Source organism: Entelurus aequoreus, linkage group LG06, assembly GCF_033978785.1.
Source record: "Entelurus aequoreus isolate RoL-2023_Sb linkage group LG06, RoL_Eaeq_v1.1, whole genome shotgun sequence".
NCBI classification, from domain to species: domain Eukaryota; kingdom Metazoa; phylum Chordata; class Actinopteri; order Syngnathiformes; family Syngnathidae; genus Entelurus; species Entelurus aequoreus.
Genome location: NC_084736.1, coordinates 84,908,145 through 84,929,714, shown reverse-complemented (window position 1 = coordinate 84,929,714; position 21,570 = coordinate 84,908,145). Strand labels below are relative to the sequence as shown.

General features: G+C 39.1%; 1 protein-coding gene across 2 annotated transcripts in view; it reads left to right on the top strand.

The window, feature by feature from the left end:
• The window catches only part of LOC133652694 (dedicator of cytokinesis protein 5-like), a 73,395-nt gene that overhangs the window by 29,813 nt on the left and 22,012 nt on the right, over positions 1 to 21,570 (top strand). For both annotated transcript variants that reach the window (XM_062051706.1, XM_062051705.1), the window contains exons 6-17: positions 49 to 197; positions 306 to 441; positions 538 to 695; positions 1,924 to 2,005; positions 4,708 to 4,837; positions 9,216 to 9,288; positions 10,871 to 11,013; positions 11,165 to 11,290; positions 12,378 to 12,502; positions 19,738 to 19,836; positions 21,211 to 21,283; positions 21,380 to 21,483. In XM_062051706.1, the coding sequence (XP_061907690.1) occupies positions 49 to 197; positions 306 to 441; positions 538 to 695; positions 1,924 to 2,005; positions 4,708 to 4,837; positions 9,216 to 9,288; positions 10,871 to 11,013; positions 11,165 to 11,290; positions 12,378 to 12,502; positions 19,738 to 19,836; positions 21,211 to 21,283; positions 21,380 to 21,483 (1,398 nt within the window). The remainder of the gene's footprint in view (positions 1 to 48; positions 198 to 305; positions 442 to 537; positions 696 to 1,923; positions 2,006 to 4,707; positions 4,838 to 9,215; positions 9,289 to 10,870; positions 11,014 to 11,164; positions 11,291 to 12,377; positions 12,503 to 19,737; positions 19,837 to 21,210; positions 21,284 to 21,379; positions 21,484 to 21,570) is intronic.

The window sequence follows — 21,570 nt, the reverse complement described above, 5'->3', positions numbered from 1 at the left end:
TAAATGCACTTTTTCAATATTATAAGTCCATCATTTTTTGTCTTACAGGCGAACAAAGCCACCCTGTTCCGGACTGTTCAGAAGATGGCTTACAGTCTCATTGAATATCGATCACAGATTGTGTCAGGAACACTTCCCAAGGATGACCTTGTAGAACTCAAAAAGAAAGTCACTGCCAAGATAGATTACGGAAACCGGTATGAATCGTGTTTTTGCCCTCTGACACCATTGTCAAATGTGTGTATGCTTAAGTCATGGCTTTGTGACACTCCAGTACTCCATCTTGTACTCTTTATGGCACTCAGGATTCTGGGCTTAGACTTGGTTGTGCGAGATGAAGCAGGAAACACATTGGATCCTGACTGCACAAGCACTGTCAGTCTGTTTCGGGCCCATGAGACTGCATCCCGCAGTGTTGATGACAGAATACAAGAGGAGAAGGTAACAGTGCTTATTTTTAAGGTTAATTGTATTAGCAGAATTTGTCTGTTTCACCTCTTCTCTCTTTCCACTCCCTACATGGGGGCTATTTTGCAGACACGACTACAAAATCTTGAGATGAGGCGCCAAGCTTTGTTTAATACTGTGCACACCTACAGTCTACTCATGAACCTGAAAAACTTTGTATGCAACATTGGAGAAGATGCTGAGCTGCTCATGTCTCTTTATGACCCAGATCAGTCAGAATTCATCAGGTTAGCACCTTTCTAACTATACGCCAAGGTTATTTAGACTTAATGTAGAATGATCATCTTGCCTCCCAATCCTAGATAGTTATAGTCTTTAATGACTTAAAATGTGTCACAACTGTGACATTGAATTCTTCACATTTTGCTGCAGAATGGAACTCCTCTTAAAGGGGACCTATGATGATTGTAATCTACATTTAAAACACTTCCTTGTGGTCTACATATTGGCTATCCTTTGGTGTACATTTTGCTTCACAGTCACTTTTATGACCCATTTTTTAATCTGTTGATTCTCGAGGCAGATTGCAAATGAAACCACGCCCCACCCTCTCCAGACAATGTAAACTGTTTAAATATACATTTTGAAGTTATCGTCACAGACACGGTTTGAAAATAGATTTCATAAACAACATTAGGTGCACATGCACACTGTTGATTGATTCACACTCTGCGTAAAAAAGCTGCGTTTAGAAGCATTGCTAATGGGCTGCAGGCCTAACAAAGTGTTTCAAGTGTGAAACACAACTACCCTAAAGAATATTGTTCTTTTGATTAGTGCAAATAAGATGGATGAAGGACTGCCGGGCTAAACTGGAGTAAGTAGAATCTTATTTCAAGCCCCTCATTATTTCCCTACAACATGACAAATGTAAAACATACATTTGCAAAGCAAGCTTCTTGCTACCACTTCCTCCAAGGATGGAACCCAGTTTGCCTGCCTTGTAGTTTACTGTAACATTTTATACCAAGCGTCTTGTCATTTATTGATTGACATTTTTGCATGTATCTATTCACGCACAAAAAAAAAAAAAAAAATCTCAGTTTGCCCTCGGGGATTAATAAAGTATTTGTCATTCTGAAATGAACCCCGCTACAGATTGCTGAGTCATCACCGTAGCACTTGAGCTGCGTTTAAGGCTAGTTAGCAACTCGTTAGCCATCAATGATTGTGTGAGCTTGAATGAAAGTGTATTCAATTTGGGAAGCCACACTTTCTGGCAGGCCCTTGAAATGCCTCGGGCTGCCCCACCCTGCTCTAAATTGCTCATGGGTGTGAATGAGGGTGTAAATTGTTTGTATGTGCCCTGTGATTGGCTTGGATACGCTCCAGCTCATTTGTGACCCTAATAAGGACAAGCGGTAGCTAAATTGAATACATGTTTCCTCTTTTTGAATTGAACCTGATGCTTTGAAAATGTGTTTCCTAATGCGATCCTTGTTTCAATCAATGCAGTGAGAACTTCCTGGTGCGGTGGGACAGTATGGGGATGCCTAAAGAAATAGAAAAACTCAACAACCTGCCAGCACTCTTTACGGTAACCACAACCCAACCCAGTGACTGTACTCCTGCTTCTGACACAAATCATCCATTACCTCCTGAAATCTGACAAGTTGGACAATTTGCTTTTAAATTGCTCCTCACACCCTGAATGTTTAACTAAGCTTTTATTCCTTGCATATAGGGGTGTAACGGTACGTGTATTTGTATTGAACCGTTTCGGTACGGGGGTTCGGTTCGGAGGTGTACCGAACGAGTTTCCACACGGACATATTAAGTAGCGTAACGCACGTTGTGTAAACGATGCACACTATGCACAACACACGGCATGCTAGCAGCTAACGGGCTAGGATAGACTGACCATACGTCCTCTTTTCACCGGACATGTCCTCTTTTGCGGAGCTGTCAGGGCGGAGTTTCTTAAATGCCTCAAATGTCCGGCATTTTGAGTTAGGGTTGCGTGTTTTTTCAATGTACGTTCAGGGTTAAGAAGGGGTTAAAAACAAAACAAACAGCAGCATTGGTGAGGGAGGGGCAGAGACAGAGAGAGAGAGAGAGTTATGAGAAACGTGCATGCGTCGCCAGGCTCTGCTTTTTATCCATAGATTTATCACTTTTAATTTTTTATTATCTATAGCAGGGGTGTCAAAAGTGTGCCCCGGAGGCCATTTGCGGCCCACAGCTAATGTTTTAAAGGCCCACGGCACATTCTAAAAATACTATTAAAATCAACAAAAACATAACAAAAGTGAAATAAAAAAGCTTAAAGGTTAAATGTCATTTAGAAAAACTTGCAATGTTGACTAATAAAACAAAGCTGTTTTTTTTTCTTTCAAACTGTCATTGCTCAAAACATAATATTGAATCAAAATCAATGTTATTATGAATTATTGACCTATCCAAGGTTCCCATTACTTCACATCAAATATTACACTAAGAAAAATATTTTTGGTGGAAGATTTTGCAAATTTGGTAAATAAATAACTAGGGATGATACTCGAAACAGGTTTTCCCGGTTGTTCGATAAGAAAAGAACTGAGTTCTCGGACTCGAATCCCTTTTTGAGAACCGGTACCCGTTATCGAGACCACTATAGTAAAGAAAAAGAGTTGGTTCTTTATTCGAATCCCTCGGAACGAATCCCGTCCCGACCAGAAATGCTCCGTGTGACATCACAAGAAATGACGTCACGTAGCTCAGTCATTAGGCGCAGATAGCGAAAGCAGGAAAAACAATGGACGGGAAAAAGCGCTCCAAGGTGTAATAAAGTTCAAAACAAAAGGTATAATCCAATGAATAACTTTACTGAGAGATTTGAGCAGGGTACAAACACATGACCAACACTTTTACGACCAACCGGAAACATAGCAACCAGGCTAGCAACGCACCTCCTTTACGGCAGCTGTCACAACCTTCTTAAAGCAACCGCAGCACATACATATATGACATCTCCCTTTTTTAACTTTTGTTTTTCTTTCCTTGTAAACGTTACAAAATCACACTGTAGATGTGTTGTCTGTCTAATTATAAATAATGCAGACGAGGCGTGTTGGCTTAGTTCTTGACGTTTACTTTCACAGCGTGCTCATAACCTCATTCATACGTGACGACATGCAACAACACTTTTCGGGGCTACCGCGCATGCTCGTCACTCCCGTTGCATGCTGGGTAGTGTAGTTGTTATATTCTCTAGCTCATAACATTTTTCCCCCTATAAAGAAATAATGTTAACTCAATAAAGTGTATTTCTTTTTTTAGCTTTAGCTTTTCATTTTTTTAGCATTGTAACCACATTTGCAAACAACTTTTCTCTTCATAGAATTTGCTTTCAATAAAGAAATAAAGTGCAAAAATGTCAAAGCATCATAACAAACAGTTATGTCAAATAGCAGCAGAAATGCACTTTTTGGAGAGCTGTATTATTTTCAGTTTTGTGCCCAAGGGACTGATTTTATTTAACACTATATTATTATTTATACACCTATAGTGATCACAGAGACAGCTTGTTTTTGTGTTACTGTATATATTTGTTTTGATGAAAAATCCCACTTAATATACTTTGGGTAACAACAGCAAATATTTATTTATTTTATTTTATGTTTTTAGTGGGGTAACAGTCAATATTTATTTATTTATTAGATTAAATTGTTTTCTTATATAATAAAAGTGAGCTTTTGTTAAACCAATTATTGTGTGTTTTTTTCCATATACAACAACCTATCTGGACTCCATAAGAGAATCCATAAGGAATCGGTTCGATAAGGGGATTCGATAATAGGCTCGAACTCGATAATTTCTTATCAAACATCATCCCTATAAATAACCCAAAAATGTATATTTTGTTGTTTTCTTACTGTACCTAAAATGAACCGAACCGTGACCTCTAAACCGAGGTACGTACCGAACCGACATTTTTGTGTACCGTTACACGCCTACTTGCATATATTTCACAATTTAAAAGTATTTCTGTATTACTTTTTTATTTCATCCAGCATTTTAAATGTTCTTTAAATTAAAATAAAAACTCATTTTTTTGCAAACCCAGCACTGCATTTGAGCCGCGGGGGACTTTTAATGCCAAAGCTTTTTTTAAGCACACCATGACTCATTTGACCTAAAGATAATCCAAAAGATGAAGACAGATTCTATGTTTGTGCATTTCAACACCTAATACTAATAAACTGACACTGTACGTCAACTCTGACCCACATCTATTTATGGTTGACTTTTTGCATGTAGGACCTTAGCAGAAGTGACCTGATGAGGCAGCGTCTCTTCCTGGTGTGTCAGATCATCAGAGTAGGAAGCATGGAGCTGAAGGAGGGAAAGAAACAAACAGGCGGGCTGAGGAGACCCTTTGGTGTGGCTGGTGAGATGCTTTCCTCAGTCTTCTGTCTAATGTCTGTTTATCCAAAAGAGAACCCATTCAAGCATGAAAATGATATTTCTCCTTCTTGATTTGTACTGAAGTGTAAAATGAAAAAGGCATGTGCCGAATAAAACGGCAACACCTGTTTTGTGACCTAGAAAATGATTCCATTCAGCTATGGAAGACGTCTATGGAAATGAGTTGAGCACTCGTCTTTTTGTTTTTGGCCTGACGATTAGCCTATTTGACAAAAGGCGTTCTTTTCACCGAGGGGAGTGAAAACGCTGCCAGAAAAAAAGTGTCTAACCCAGACGTCACATTTTTCTTCTCTGCCAGGAAAAAGGAAGACTTTAAGAAGAGAGCTGCGTAGAATACACAATCCTAATGCATCTCATTCTTGTAAGATGGAGATCAGGAACACTTTTCTGCTAGACTATTCTTGCCAGACAACAACTTCTCTCTCAAGAGACAATTTTGGAGTTTATAGGAAGTGTATGAATTGAGTACGGTATATGAATTGCCTAGTATTTTGCACGCATTGGTGCTATTATGGAAAGGTTTTATACATATTTGACTTGGTGTACGTAGACACTTTTGGTGTTATTATAGCATTGATTGATTACAGTTAAAGTAGCAATGATTGTCACACACACACACTAGATGTGGGGAAATTTGTCCTCCGCATTTGACCCATCCCCTTGTTCACCCCCCGGGAGGTGAGGGGAGCAGTGAGCAACAGCGGTGGCCACGCTCAGGAATCATTTTGGTGATTTAACCGCAATTCCAACCCTTGATGCTGAGTGCCAAGCTGGGAGGTAATGGCTCCCATTTTATAGTCTTTGGTATGACTCGGGCGGGGTTTGAACTCACAACCTAGCCATCTCAGGGCGGACACTCTAACCACTAGGCCACTGCGTAGAGCAGTGGTTCTCGATTAGCTTGGCTATGGGACCCACCATCAGACCTTGATGACAAACACAAATTTAAGGGAGTGCATAATAACAATGTGCCAGCAGAAAAGAAGTTTAATGAACATTTCGGGAGCAAAACATTTGTATCCAAAAAGTAAAACTGATTGTAACAAGTGTAATGGTTGCTTTTAACTTGCTAGATTAGCAGAGAGAAAACAGGTTCTCAATAAAGACACCATTTGAGTTCCATTTCAGAGCCAAGTTAATATAAAACTGAACGCGCACAAAAAAACAGATGTAACTTAGTATAGAACATAATTTCTCTGTGACATTCAATGTAAACAAAATGCATTAAAACAAATGTGCTTGCTCAATGCTAATTTGCATTAAAAATCCCATATACACGGTAGCGATTATCATTACAGATTTCAAACACTTTTAAATATGATAATTAAATAGACAACTAAGATCTACATTTTATTTCAACAACTTATGTAAACACTAAATACTTGCAGGCAAACATTTACAAGGCTCAACAAGAGATAGGACTTGCACATTTAACATTTTAAGAGCAGTAGACAAAAGTTGTTTTATGAAAGTGGGTTTCAAATTGCACTGCAAAGTGTCGTTGCCACCTCAAAGAGTTATGATAGAGTACAAGAACCTTTTTTTAAATAAAGTATTTGATAGAGTACAAATCCAAAACCCAATTGCTAGATTATTTTATATTGTTGTTGCTGAGGCACTGAAAAGAGGTCCAGGAGCCACCAGAGAATGACTGTCTATGAGGATGGAAGACATGCAGCTGTAAACCTTAAACCAAGGAGCTCTAATAGATAGTCCTTCAAATAAATAACCAAAGGATAAATGAAAATGTTCTTGATAACTTTGCCAGCGTCGTAAAATTGTGTGTTTTTCTTTGTCTGTCGCTTTCTATCAGGGTCGAGGGTTCACTCAGTGCATCGCTCTCTTTATTCAATAGCATAATGAAATGAACGGAGTGGACCCTCTTGTCGTCCATCCACAATCTTTGTCTTTGTGGGCGGAGGGACACATGCAGGGACAAAGCCTTGCTAGTCGGGCGTGAGAAGCACCACAAAATAACAAAAATTAAGAGGAAAAAATATGTTTGCTTAGTCAAATGTCGCTTTGCTGGATTATTACGGCTTCATGCTGAATGGACAAGATGAGCCATCAACACGGTGAACAAGCCAGTATGCACAATTTGTTTGAAAGTGATGGCAAGAAAAAAAAAAACTACCTGATCCAGTTTTTCCAACTGGGGAATAACTGCACTTTAAGATGTTAAATATTTATTGAAGGGCAATTTTTGCAAACAGAGATTGAGAGTTAATTTGAAGTTTTATTTCAAGTTATTGACCTTTCAATTACAATGTTTAAAATACTAATGAGAAATGCAAAATTGTTGGTTCTACATGTAAAGCGACGTTGGGTACTTAGAAAAGCATTGTATAAATCCCAGGTATTATTATTATTATCATTATTATTATTGTTGTGTTTGAAAGGTTTAATTATCATATATTATTATTACATTGGTTCTTAATTTGCTCTCAAAATAATGCTGCTCAGGCTTTGTGAGACAATACAGCAACATGTGTTATCAGGAGAGGCCTACACACACACACACACACACACACACACACACACACACACACGTCTAGTGTCTTGCTAGTATAGTTTGTGAGACAATACAGCAACATGTGTTATCAAGAGAGGCCTACACACACACACACACACACACACACATGTCTAGTGTCTTGCTAGTATAGTTTGTGAGACAATACAGCAACATGTGTTATCAAGAGAGGCCTACACACACACACGTGTCTGGTGTCTTGCTAGTATAGTTGTCTGTCACACTCTGGTTGTGGCCATCAATCCAGTGGTGCAAGTTGACAGAGTGAACTGTGCTGCATTTAAACATGACTTCTCAGACACAGTAGCAATCAACTTCTTAACCGTACACTCAAATTCTGTAAACATCATTTCAGTATGCTAGCACTTAGTGAATGAATGAAGTCATGTGTGAGGGGCAAAACAAAAATAATTGAGCTTTCTGCTGTGATAGCTACATTGTTTGATAAAAGACAAAGTCTCTTTGCTGTAGCAAAAGTTGTATTTTTAGAGTGCAAGATGTGGCTTTGAAAAGAAATAAAGCAGGACAGTTTTGAGTTCTTCAGATGTTTCCAGTCTGCTCTACACTCAAATGACCACACACAAGAATGTTGAACCGAAAGAGGGACTGAAATTCCACTGGGTACTTAACCTGTTTTTGTGTTCAAAATAAGTTATGGAATTAGTTGAACACAGCTCGAGACTGCACCATTTTGTTTTTGTTTAATGCCAAAGAAAAGTGGAATACTGTGACAGTTGATTGTTGACCAAGGCAGGTGTTTTAAATGAAAGATGCAGAAGAGCTGAGTGCACAGAATAATAGTCCATCTGTGGCAATAGACTTGTCTGCTCACAAGTCCAATATATAGCCCCGTGCTAAAGTCTTACCGCAACATTTGATGTGTTGTTTTAGCAATGCACAGTTGCACCCCAAATCATTCAACCCTTATTGTAAATTCTATTTATTTGCAAAGTTATAAACTTGCTGTAGGTTACAATGAACCAACAAAACAACAACTGTTTAAATAGCTCAACACATCTGAGTGTTTGTATTCTGGCCATCTGTAGAAAGTTTGTATTTGGAAAATATGTATCATTTACAATGGGTTAAATCATTTTGAGTGCAACTGTACATTCTGTATTTATTTCATTATTTTTGAACACAACCTAAACATTCATTCAAAGGTTTAACTTAGAAAGCCCATAAACATATTACATTGTAAATGGGTTATACTTGTATAGCGCTTTTCTACCTTCAAGGTACTCAATGCGCATCAGGAGCAAGGGGGAAGTGTCTTGCTCAAGGACACAACGGACGTGACGAGGTTGGTAGAAGGTGGGGATTGAACCAGGAACCCTCAAGTTGCTGGCACGCCCACTTTCCCAATCGCGCCACGCCGTCCACTATATTGATAATAATTGTTTCTCATACGTTCTTTCATTAGGACCACCCCAAATATATTTAGCGCTATAAGTTAGGTGGTGGTGTGCATTGTATCTCTACTTCTTAGCACAGCTTATACACACTTGCTTGGTCTTCTAGAGAATAATAATACAAACTACAAAAGCAGTGAAGTTGTCACGTTGTGTAAATGGTAAATAAAAAGAGAATACAACTAATCCTTTTCAACTTCTATTCAATTGAATAGACTGCAAAGACAAGATATTTCATGTTCACACTGGAATTTCTTTTTTTTATATTGTATGACATCTTCAACCCTGTCCAAGTGCTATTGAGATGTGCAGTTGTTTTTTGATTTAGAAAAAACATGCTTTTACACGAGCTTGTCCTGGGCAGTCTATTTCACACTGGGATGTTTTTGTCATTGCAGTGATGGACATAACAGATATCGCTCATGGCAAAACAGACGACGAGGACAAACAACATTTCATCCCTTTTCAGCAGTGAGTCTTTTGATTTTGTCACGCTTCTTCTACCAATTTTTGTGTTGGAATGTCACCAGGAGTAGCGGTGATGGAAAACATGAGAAACAACATTTGACTTGCTTTGTCCACAATGCTTGATCAAACAAAGGGCAATTAGAAACAAGGAGACACGTTTCCAATGTGCCTTTTACTCTTCCCAAATAATGATGAAAGTGTTTAAATATTTGTTGTAGGTTTACGCAATACAATTCTTGAAAAACGTTAACTTTTAGAACTCTTAGAAGAAAAAGCCTTTCTTGTTATGACTATGCAGAGCTGTGGTGTGTGTGACTGGCTTTCCTAAAACAAATATTGATTCGATGGAATTCACAAATTGTTAATACTAGGGGTGTAACGGTACGTGCATTTGTATTGAACCGTTTCGGTACGGGGGTTTCGGTTCGGTTCGGAGATGTACCGAACGAGTTTCCACACGAACATATTAAGTAGCCGCCTCCGCTTCCTTCTGCCTCTGTCTCTGTCAGGACTCTACACAGCACCCAGCATTGTCACACCCACACAACCATCTGATTGGTTACAAACAGAGCGGTAACAGCCAATCAGCAGTGTGTATTCAGAGCGCATGTAGTCAGTGCTTAGCGTTTAGCAGGTAAGCATCAGGCTGCGGACTCTCCCCAAATGATAATAAACACCTCCCAGTCAACTACTAGTAACATCACCATGAGCCCGTTGACCTTCTAGAAATATAAAAGGCAGTTCAGCTCGCTCGCAGTCCTGGCTTGAGGTGAAGACTAATTCGCTTTTAGCGTAACGTTTGCTCAGTTTGCGGTGTGTGTGTGTGTGTGTTACGGACAGCAAAGCCCTGTCTGTCTGTTATTTCACTTTACCTTTTTCTGTGTTGATTGAGCTGTGTTGAAGCAGCAAAAAAGGACATTATGTTAAATGCAGAGTTTCTGTCTCTGATAGTTGATATAATAATGTAAGTGCATCATTAAGCCTACATGAACTCCATGGTGTTCAGGGATGAATAGTCTCTCCTATTGCTATTGTACTATTTTTTCAGCTATAGTTACATGAATCATTAGTAATGCAGCAGCCTAGTTTTGAATGGCACATGTTGATAAAAATATAACATTTATATAATAATAATCAACTACAAGCTTCCCAAATGCTGTAATAAATTAAGCATGATGAGTTGACTTGAAACTGTTTAATGTTGCACTTTTTATATGTAGAAGAAAAGTTTTGTCATTTAATTTAATGTGAGCAACAACTTGAGGCAGTTTAATGTTGATTAACGTGGGCAGAATTATTATAGTGTTCCCAACGTTAAAAGGATAAAGCCATTGTTTACACATTTGGTAAATAAATAACCAAAAAATTAACATTTTGTTGTTTTCTTACTGTACCGAAAATGAACCGAACCGTGCCCTCTAAACCGAGGTACGTACCGAACCGACATTTTTGTGTACCGTTACACCCCTAGTTAATACTAAGCACAACATTCCAGAAAGCCTTTTATTTTCTCAGCTTCTGTCCTTTTGTTGGTCATCAATCATAAGGTTGGCGGCTGCTTTTTCACCCTGATGCACTTTTTCAGGATAGCAATGGAGACCTACATCCGTCAGAGGCAGCTCATCATGTCGCCCCTCATCCCATCTCGAGTCATAGGAGAGAATGAGCCACTTACTGCGGTTTTCAACAAAGTCATTGCCACGAGGGAGGTCAATCACAAGGGCCAGGGTAAAGTGAAACACTCACACACTTTCTATCCCCTGTGATTTTAGAGGGTCCTTCTAGGGTGACCTTTTTGTTTTGAGGCAAATAAATCATGTGTGTGAGTCTGCAGTGTGTAACTTTCTGCTGTTGAATTTCTTTTCATGTTTGTTGGCAGGATTGTTTGTGACCCTGAAGCTGCTCCCTGGGGATCTTGCACAGGTCAGAAAGGACTACCCTCACTTTGTGGACCGCAGCACAGCTATAGTCAGGAAAATGGGCTTTCCAGAAATCATCCTCCCAGGTGACTTAAGTCTTTGTTGCTCGACACTTGTTCTTATCGCCTACAGCAGTGTTTTTCAACCACTGTGCCGCGGCACACTAGTGTGCGGTGAGATACAGTCTGGTGTGCCGTGGGAGATGATCTAATTTCACCTATTTGGGTTAAAAATATTTTTTGCAAACCAGTAATTATAGTCTGCAAATGATGTGTCGGTGCTGTCTAGAGCTGGGCAGAGTAACCGTGTAATACTCTTCCATATCAGTAGGTGGCAGCAGGTAGCTAATTGCTTTGTAGATGTTGGAAACAGTGGGAGGCAGTGTGCAGGTAAAAAGGTATCTAATGCTTAAACCAAAAATTAACAAAAGGTGAGTGCCCCTAAGAAAAGGTATTGAAGCTTAGGGAAGGCTATGCAGAACCAAACTAAAACTGAACTGGCTACAAAGTAAACAAAAACAGAATGCTGGACGACAGCAAAGACTTACTGTGGAGCAAAGACGGCGTCCACAATGCACATCCGAACATGACATGACAATCAACAATGTCCCCACAAAGAAGGATGAAAACAACTGAAATATTCTTGACTGCTAAAACAAAGTAGATGCGGGGAATATCGCTCAAAGGGAGACATGAAACTGCTACAGGAAAATACCAAAAAAAGAGAAAAAGCTACCAAAAATGTAATTTCAGTTCTTATGTGTCTTGTACATGTTAAGAATGGACAAAATAAAGCTGCTGTCTGTCTGTCAAAATAGGAGCGCAAGACAAGAAGTAAAACACTACACACAGGAAAACAGCAAAAAAGTCCAAATAAGTCAGGGTGTGATGTGACAGGTGGTGACAGTACACCTACTTTGAGACAAGAGCTATAGTGATGCACGCTTGGTTATGCTTTCAAGTCATATCCAACAATCGTGACAACGACTTTTTACTGTCAACTGAGTTTAGTCTTTTAATGATTTCTGCTGGTGGTGTGCCTCTGCATTTTTTCAACGCAGAAAATGTGCCTTGGCTCAAAAAAGGTTGAAAAACACTGGCCTACAGGACCACAAAAAGAAGGATACATACATTCATGGCACATTTACCTGATCTTTTGCTCTTGATTCTCCAGGAAACGTGAGGAACGACATTTACGTCACCTTGCTGCAGGGGGAGTTTGACCGTGGTAAAAAGAAGACGCCCAAGAACGTAGAGGTCATGCTGAGTGTGCACGACGAAGAAGGCAATGCCATGGAGGTAACTTTGGCCAAGCAAATGATGTCCTTGACACATGAATCACAGCTTTCTCAAATCACTAATCCACTTGAAAGTATTAAGCTATCTATTCACTCTACAATAGGGGTGATGTTTAAATGGACAAGGCAAGTTGTTGGATGCAAACTTCTGTTCTAGTAACCTCAATAATTAAGGGGACGTGGTGGTATTGCAGAGAGGTTGTGGAATCTTTGGTTGATTTGTAGGGGTGTAACGGTACACAAAAATTTCGGTTCGGTACGTACCTCGGTTTAGAGGTCACGGTTCGATTCATTTTCGGTACAGAGAGAAAACAACAAAATATAAATGTTTTGGTTATTTATTTACCAAATGTTTAAACAATGGCTTTATCCTTTTAACATTGGGAACACTATAATAATTCTGCCCACGTTAATCAACATTAAACTGCCTCAAGTTGTTGCCCAGATTAAATTAAATGACATAACTTCTCTTCTACATATAAAAAGTGCAACATTAAACAGTTTAATTAATTAAACAATTTATTACAGCATTTGCGAAGCCTGTAGTTGATTTTTATGATGTAAATGTTATATGTTTATCAACATGTGATAGCAGGGACCCTGCCATTCAAAACTAGGCTGCTGCATTACTAATGATTCATGTAACTATAGCTGAAAAAATGGTACAATAGCAATAGGAGAGACTATTCATCCCTGAACACCGTGGAGTTCATGTAGGCTTTATGATGCACTTACATTATTATATCAACTATCAGAGACAGAAACTCTTCATTTAACATAATGTCCCTTTTTGCTGCTTCAACACAGCTCAATCAACACAGAAAAAGGTAAAGTGAAATAACAGACAGACAGGGCTTTGCTGTCCGTAACACACACACACACACACACACACACACACACACACACACACACACACACACACACACACACACACCGCAATATTAGAACCTTTATTTAACCAGATAAGAAAACCCATTGAGATCAAGATCTCTTTCACAAGGGTGACCTGGCCAAGAGGTCAACAGCACATGTCACAGAGCAGTTTCAAAATAAATACATTAAGACATACATTTTAAAATACATAAGAAAAACCGCTGATGTGTTGGATCCACTGTGGACTGGACTTTCACAATGTTATGTCAGACCCACTCGACATCCGTTGCTTTCGGTCTCCCCTAGAGGGGGGGGGGGTTACCCACATATGTAGTCCTCTCCAAGGTTTCTCATAGTCATTCACCGACGTCCCACTGGGGTGAGTTTTTCCTTGCCCGTATGTGGGCTCTGTACCGAGGATGTCGTTGTGGCTTGTACAGCCCTTTGAGACACTTGTGATTTAGGGCTATATAAATAAACATTGATTGATTGATTGAAGTGTAAAACAACAGAGATTTACATCTTTAAAAACACAGGCACTGTGCAAATGTCTCTCGCTGTTTGTCCCTCAGGACAGAACGGAAGGCTCCAAATGGAAGTAGTTCTGTAAGTTTCAGTTTCGTCTGCAATTCATTCCATGCCATAGGGGCAGCAATGCCAAAAGCTCTTTTGCCAAATTCAGTCCGTACATGAGGAACAGTTAAAACATACAAATTGTTAGAACGTAATGCGTAAGAGCTGCTTTTTCTTTGTAACAGAGTACACAAGTATGGAGGTATTAAACCTAAAAGAGCCTTATAAATTAAAGTCAGCCAATGTGTGTATCTGTGTGCACTCAATGAAGATAAGTCTGACTTCATATACAGTTGACAATGGTGGGTGAGACTACGACAGCCAGTAACAAATCTTAGTGCTGAATGAAAAACAGTGTCCAAGGACTGGAGGCATTTAGATGAAGCACTAAAATAAAGCACATCTCCATAATCAATTACAGGCAAGATAGTTGCTGTCACCAATTTCTTTCTGACTTTAAGAGAGAAGCAGTTTTTATTTCTAAAAAAGAAACCAAGCTTTACCCTAAGCTTAGAGACCAAGTTGTTAATATGGGCTTTAAATGAAAGCTCCTGATCAAGAGTAAAACCCAAGTACTTGTAATTTAAGACCTGCTCTATAGGGTTTCCATTTGATGTTACAATATTTGGAATATTTTCCAGTAGCACCCTTGAATGAGAGAAAACCATTACCTTGCTTTTATCTGTATTTAAAACCAATTTAAGATCAAATAAGCGAGTCTGGATGACATCAAAAGCAGCTTGTAAAAACTCAAAAGCCTGAGTGATGGAGGTTGAACAGCAATAAATAATGGTGTCGTCTGCATAAAAATGGTACATTGCATTTGACAAATTATTACAAAGATTATTTATGTAGATAGAAAATAAAATGGGCCCCAGCACTGAGCCTTGTGGAACGCCTTTGGTAATGTCCAGTAATGAAGAGGTGGTCCCAGCCACCTGTACACCTTGTGTTCTGCTGGAGAGATAGTCTGTGAAGAGGTGGTCCCAGCCACCTGTACACATTGTGTTCTGCTGGAGAGATAGTCTGTGAAGAGGTGGTCCCAGACACCTGTACACATTGTGTTCTGCTGGAGAGATAGTCTGTGAAGAGGTGGTCCCAGCCACCTGTACACATTGTGTTCTGCTGGAGAGATAGTCTGTGAACCAAGCAGCTGCATTTTTAGATAATCCAACGTGATGAAGGACTTGAATTAACAGACTGTGGTCTACTGTGTCAAATGCTTTTGACAAATCAATGAATAGGGCGACACAATATTTCTTGCCGTCTACAGCCTCGATTAAATCATTGAAGACCTTAAGAGCAGCTGTAATAGTGCTATGCTGTTTTCTAAAACCAGATTGAAATGGAGATAAAATATTGTTTGATTCTAAAAATCCTCTAGCTGGTTACTGATGATCTTCTCAAACAATTTTGCTAAAATGCATAATTTAGAAATTGGTCTGTAATTATTTATATTTGTGGGTTCACCCCCTTTTAGCAGGGGAAGAACAAAGGCCGATTTCCAGATTTTTGGAATGCTTTTACTTGTTAGACTTAGGTTAAAAATATGCGAGAGAGGCTCAGCAACAAAATCAGCAGCCAATTTTAAGAAAAAGGGTTCAATTTGGTCAGGTCCTGCTGCTTTAGTTGTGTCCAGGCTCTTTAGTGCACTGTGTACCTCGGATATTGATACAGGTGTGAACTCAAAAGTGCAGGTGCTGCGTCTATTTACAGCCTGTGGTGTATTTGGTATATTAACATTAGTTAAACCAACATTTGACAATTGAGGATTCAACGACTCAAACAAGGATCCGGCAGAAACAAAATACTCATTAAAACAATTTGATATAGTTGTCTTATCAGACAAAGTACCAGATTGAGTAATTAAAGGACTTGGAAAGTCATTTGTTGTCACATGATTTAAAGAAGCTTTTATGGTTTGCCAAAACTTTTTGGGATCATTTGTATGTTTTTTGCATTCATGCAGGTAAAAATCAGACTTGGCCCTCTTAACAAGCGAAGTACATTTATTTCTAAGCTGGCGGAAGCTAAGCCAGTCAGCCTCTGAGCTAACGTTATGCTAAAAGCGAATTAGCCTTCACCTCAAGCCAGGACTGCGAGCGAGCTGAGCTGCCTTTTATATTTCTAGAAGGTCAACGGGCTCATAGTGATGTTACTAGTAGTTGACTGGGAGGTGTTTATTATCATTTGGGGAGAGTCCGCTGCCTGATGCTTCCCTGCTAAACACTAAGCACTGACTACATGCGCTCTGAATACGCACTGCTGATTGGCTGTTACCGCTGTGTTTGTAACCAATCAGATGGTTGTGTGGGTGTGACAATGCTGGGTGCTCTGTAGATTACTGACAGAGACAGAGGCAGAAGGAAGCGGAGGCGGCTACTTAATATGTTCGTGTGGAAACTCGTTCGGTACATCTCCGAACCGAATCGAAAGCCCCGAACCGAAACGGTTCAATACAAATACACGTACCGTTACACCCCTATTGATTAGCCTTTTTTTTTTTTAAATATAACTTTTTCATATTGAAACAGCAATTTTTTCCCCCACATTTGAATGTCTTTAAATACACATGATAATGAATCCAACACACTTTAGTGAACAGATAAATGGGCCATTGACAAAAGATTCACTCCAGAACTCCAAAATGGAAGTCCTTTGTGACATAAGTGTGTATGTGCCACAATGCTACATGGGACTTGAGTCCGACAGCTCACACAGTTACTATACTGACACTACAGTAACGCCGCTTTTTAATTCACTTTACAGACTTTATGTCTCCTATGCTGTACTGTGACACAGAAGTTAAAATGAGCAACATAAAACCTCAGAGAAGATAAAGGGCCAGTCACGCATTAATTCCTTATTTCTTGACTATCGCAAAAGTGATTGTCTGTAAGGACAATTAGTATTAATGATCATGAAAGCTAGAGTGGTCATTGATTTGGTCCATTACAAGATCTGGGAGGAGATGAGAAGCTTATCCTTCCTGACTATCCTGACAGAATATTTGAAGAAGGTACAAAAGACAGCAATATAAGATAAAGGAAGTACAGTAGACCCGACTAATGTGACAAAGTTGAATGAAAATTATTGTCCTCTTTTTATTATAGTTTCATTTAATTATTGTATTTTATATTTTTGTTTGTGTATTTTAAATGTCCTTCATGTGTTTTGTGTTCACTGAGTACCGTATTTTTCGGACTATAAGTCGCAGTTTTTTCCATATTTTGGCCAGGGGTGCGACTTACACTCAGGAGCGACTTATGTGTGAAATGATTAACACATTAGCGTAAAATATCAAATAATATTATTGATCTCATTCCCGTAAGAGACTAGATGTATAAGATTTCATGGGATTTAGCGATTAGGAGTGACAGATTGTTTGGTACACGTATAGCATGTTCTATATGTTATAGTTATTTGAATGACTCTTACCATAATATGTTACGTTAACGTACCAGTTGGTTATTTATGCCTCATATAACGTACACTTATTCAGCCTGTTGTTCACTATTCTTTAGACATTTTAAATTGCCTTTCAAATGTCTATTCTTGCTGTTGGCTTTTATCAAATACATTTCCCCAAAAAATGCAACTTATACTCCAGTGCGACTTATATATGTTTTTTTCCTTCTTTATTATGCATTTTCGGCCGGTGCGACTTATACTCCGGAGCGACTTATACTCCGAAAAATACGGTAACTTAGGAGTAAAATGATATTTATTTTAGCTATGAGATCCGACTTACAATAAAAGTCAACTTCTAGGAATGCAACATATTCATAACCCGAAGACTACCTGCATTCATCTGTCTCTCCAACGGGGAGGGACAGGGGGGTATCGCACAAAAACATCTTTTTAGGACCAGTGGCATTTGAAACACAGTTGTATACTACATGTTAAGGCTGAAACGACGCGTCGACGTAGTCGACGTCATCGGTTACGTAAATACGTCGACGCCGTTTTTGTGCGTCGACGCGTCGCATATTTACGTCACACTACCGTCATGGCGGACCGCAAAGCAGACGATTAAAGCAGACGATGCGAGCGGTGCGAGCGAGGGGGGAAAAGCATGCCAAAAGTGGTCAAAAGTGTGGGAGTATTTCAATAAACGGCCTAATAATGTTGTTGTATGCACACTGTGTCGAGCGGAAATGGCCTATCATAGCAGCACAACGGCTATGAACGAACATTTGAAAAGAAAACCATCAACTAGTCAATCGTCCGCGCGAGCATACGTTGTCATCATTACACAAAAACATGACTGTGTCATTTGTATCTGCTAGGGGTGTAACGGTACGTGTTTTGTATTGAACCGTTTCGGTATGGGGCTTTCGGTTCGGCACGGGGGTGTACCGAACGAGTTTCTAAGCTAAAGCTAACTTTAGCTGCTAAAGTCTTAACAAACTGCTTCGCTCCTCTGCGTCTGTCTCAACACGCAGCATTGTCCCACCCACACAACCATCTGATTGGTACACCCGAAGCATTATCAGCCAATCAGCAGTGTGTATTCAGAGCGCATGTAGTCAGCGCTTCAGCGTGGAGCAGATAGGTGTTTAGCAGGTGAGCATCAGGCAGCGGACTCTCCCCAAATGATAATAAACACCTCCCAGTCAACCACTAGTAACATCACTATGAGCCCGTTGACCTTCTAGAAATATAAACTGCAGCTCAGCTCACTCGCAGTCCTGGCTTGAGGTGAAGGCTAATTACCTCTCGTTCCAACCACATCGACCCCTTCTGAGCGCCTATTTTCAGCTGCTGGGAATATTGTAAACAAGAAAAGAACCAAACATGTACACATGCTAACCTTTCTTCATTACAACTGTTAGACACTCACTGGAATGAGTAGAATTGGTTATTGTGTACTGTGTTGGACTGGATGTTTATTTTGCACATTTTAAAAGCAATACTTAATGTTTACAGTGCTCCAGAATATTTACATTGGCACTTTTTTGTATTGGATGTTTATCTTTATTTTTGCACATTTTAGCAAATAAGCAATACTTTCACTTTTGTTGAAATGTTTACACTGTTGTTACAGAATATTTCGTTTTGCACTTTTTTGTATTGGATGTTTATCTTTATTTTTGCACATTTTAAAGCAAAATAAGCAATACTTTTACTTTTGAAATGCTTATACTATTGCAGAATATTAAGATTTGCACTGGATGTTGACTTTTATATTTGCACATTAAAAAGCAAATAAGCTACTTTTAATTTTGTTAAATGTTAAAAGTTTTAAATGTTTACATTGTTACAGAATATTTAGTCATGTTGTTGTCAATGTTGACTGAGTGGCCATACTTCTTTTTTTTTGTAAATAAAAGCCATGCCTTTTGAAAAAACGGGCCTACATTTATTTTTTCATCTTCATTTTGAATAAAAAAAATAATCGGTAAAAGGAAAAATAATCTATAGATTAATCGAAAAAAATAATCTATAGATTAACCGATTAATCGAAAAAATAATCTATAGATTAATCGATAGAAAAATAATCGTTAGCTGCAGCCTTACTACATGTATAAATAGGCGGTCCACGCTCCAACTCTCCAGCAGTTTTGGGGTCCTTGGCCTGGAAAATGCTGATGACCCCTGCTTTAAAGTGAAATGCAAATGCCTTCCAACTGCGGTAATTACATCTCAGGGAATTTTATAACCCCTAACAAATTTGAGGTCTGAAGAAGAGCTACAGAAGTATATCTGCTGCTTCTATCAATGCTACCATACCCAAATTCTTTATTCCTGTCACATGTACTAATATGTATTTCAAATCCCATTTCATAGAAAGCAGTATTTCCTGGCGCTGGTTACGATGGAATCACAGAGTACAAGTCTGTCATTTACTACCAAGTGAAGCAGCCTTGTTGGAATGAAACTGTGAAGGTAAGCTTGTCATGGGTAGGCCTGGGGTTGATATCTGATAAGTCAATTAACTGAACGATAAGTACAAATGAAGTGGGTAATTTTCCAGCGTCGATACCCGCCATGTGCATGCGTGTTTACGGGCATTCACTCTTTGCAACGCTTTCAGCTGCTGCGTGTGTTTATACCACAGGGGAATGAAAAGACGGGTGTGAATACTTTTGTTATTCCTTCTTTGTCTTTGTGTGGAGAGGCGGGGTCGCTAGCATCACACAGTGCAACAAGTTAGCCTGTAACAAACACAGTTGCAAAAATGCAGTACAAAACCAAATACCACTGCACCAGTGTGGCAATATTACAGTTTTAAACAAGATGGGACTATCAACACTGAGGAGACAGTTTGCCAATTGTGCCTGCAAAAAAAAGAAAACAGGACAAACTTGCATCGTCACTTGAAAAGCAGATGTCTGGACAGTCCGCACACGCTGAGGTGCTGCGTGAACAAAGTCAGTGCACACCAAACTACTGTGGGTTCACAAAAAGTGTGGTTCAAATCACCGCATCGCCAAAGACATGATGCCCTTTAATGCTGTTGATAAGCTAGCATTTCAAACTTCTGACCGACATTTGTCATATTGTCATGTCATGTTGGTGTTCCTCACTCCCAATCTGCCAGACAAGCTAAAGTTATATTTGCATATGACCTGTTAAACATCTGCTTTTATTGTAGTGTTTATATTGATACTCTGCATATTTTTTAAAGGTCCTAACTTGATTGTCAGTTAAGTAATGTCCAACTGGACCTGTGCCTACATTTTGTTTGTCAATACTTTCTTTAGTCATCTCATTTATTGTTTTGCTTGTGTGTATTTGAGCGTGCACCACCGCCTCCTTAACAGACCCAACCTATTGCATTTGCTTTTGGTTGCAAACTTTTGCTAACAGACAGTATTTTCTTTGAAATTATTTGTTTTATTTAATTTTGAGATTTAAAAGTTTACATTCCAGTTACAATTTTAAATTATATGAGAAATTCATTTTTTGCATTTGAAAGGGTATACTTATATTATTATTATTATTGGTATGCATTATCATTACATTAGTGGTTAATTTGGTCTGAAAATACTATTGAGAATAATATTGTTTATCCGCAATAATTTGTCGGTGAAAATATCTTCAAGCACCAGTCATGGGCCGTCATGTCACTTTGAGCATGACACTCCTTGCTTTTTAATTGGCTTGTCAAATAGAATTACTACCACTGTGTGTCATAAAATCACCTTGAAGAGTCAGAATGTGCTAATAATCTCCATCTTTAAAACATATCTTTTTCATATCTGGTCATGTATTTTCCAATCTTAATTTTCGGATCTAATTAGTGTTTTTCTCTACAAGGTGACAATTCCCATTGAAGACGTGTGCCGCTGTCACCTGAGGGTGATGTTTCGACATAGATCATCTCAGGACTGTGAGTCACTGTGACTTATTTGTATGACAAACACCCACGTGTAATCCCTCCATCATGGGAAGTAGAGCTCATCATATGCTCCTATGTATCCTCCAGCGAGGGACAAATCAGAAAAACCTTTTGGCATGGCTTTTGTCCGACTTATGAGAGGAGACGGGACAACGCTGAGGGATGGGAGGCATGAACCTATCGTCTACAAGGTAGTTTAAAGTGCAGTTTTTTGTGTATTAGGTTAATCTAACTACATGTAAATTGCAGTCAGCACTGACAGTGGGTAGATTCATTAT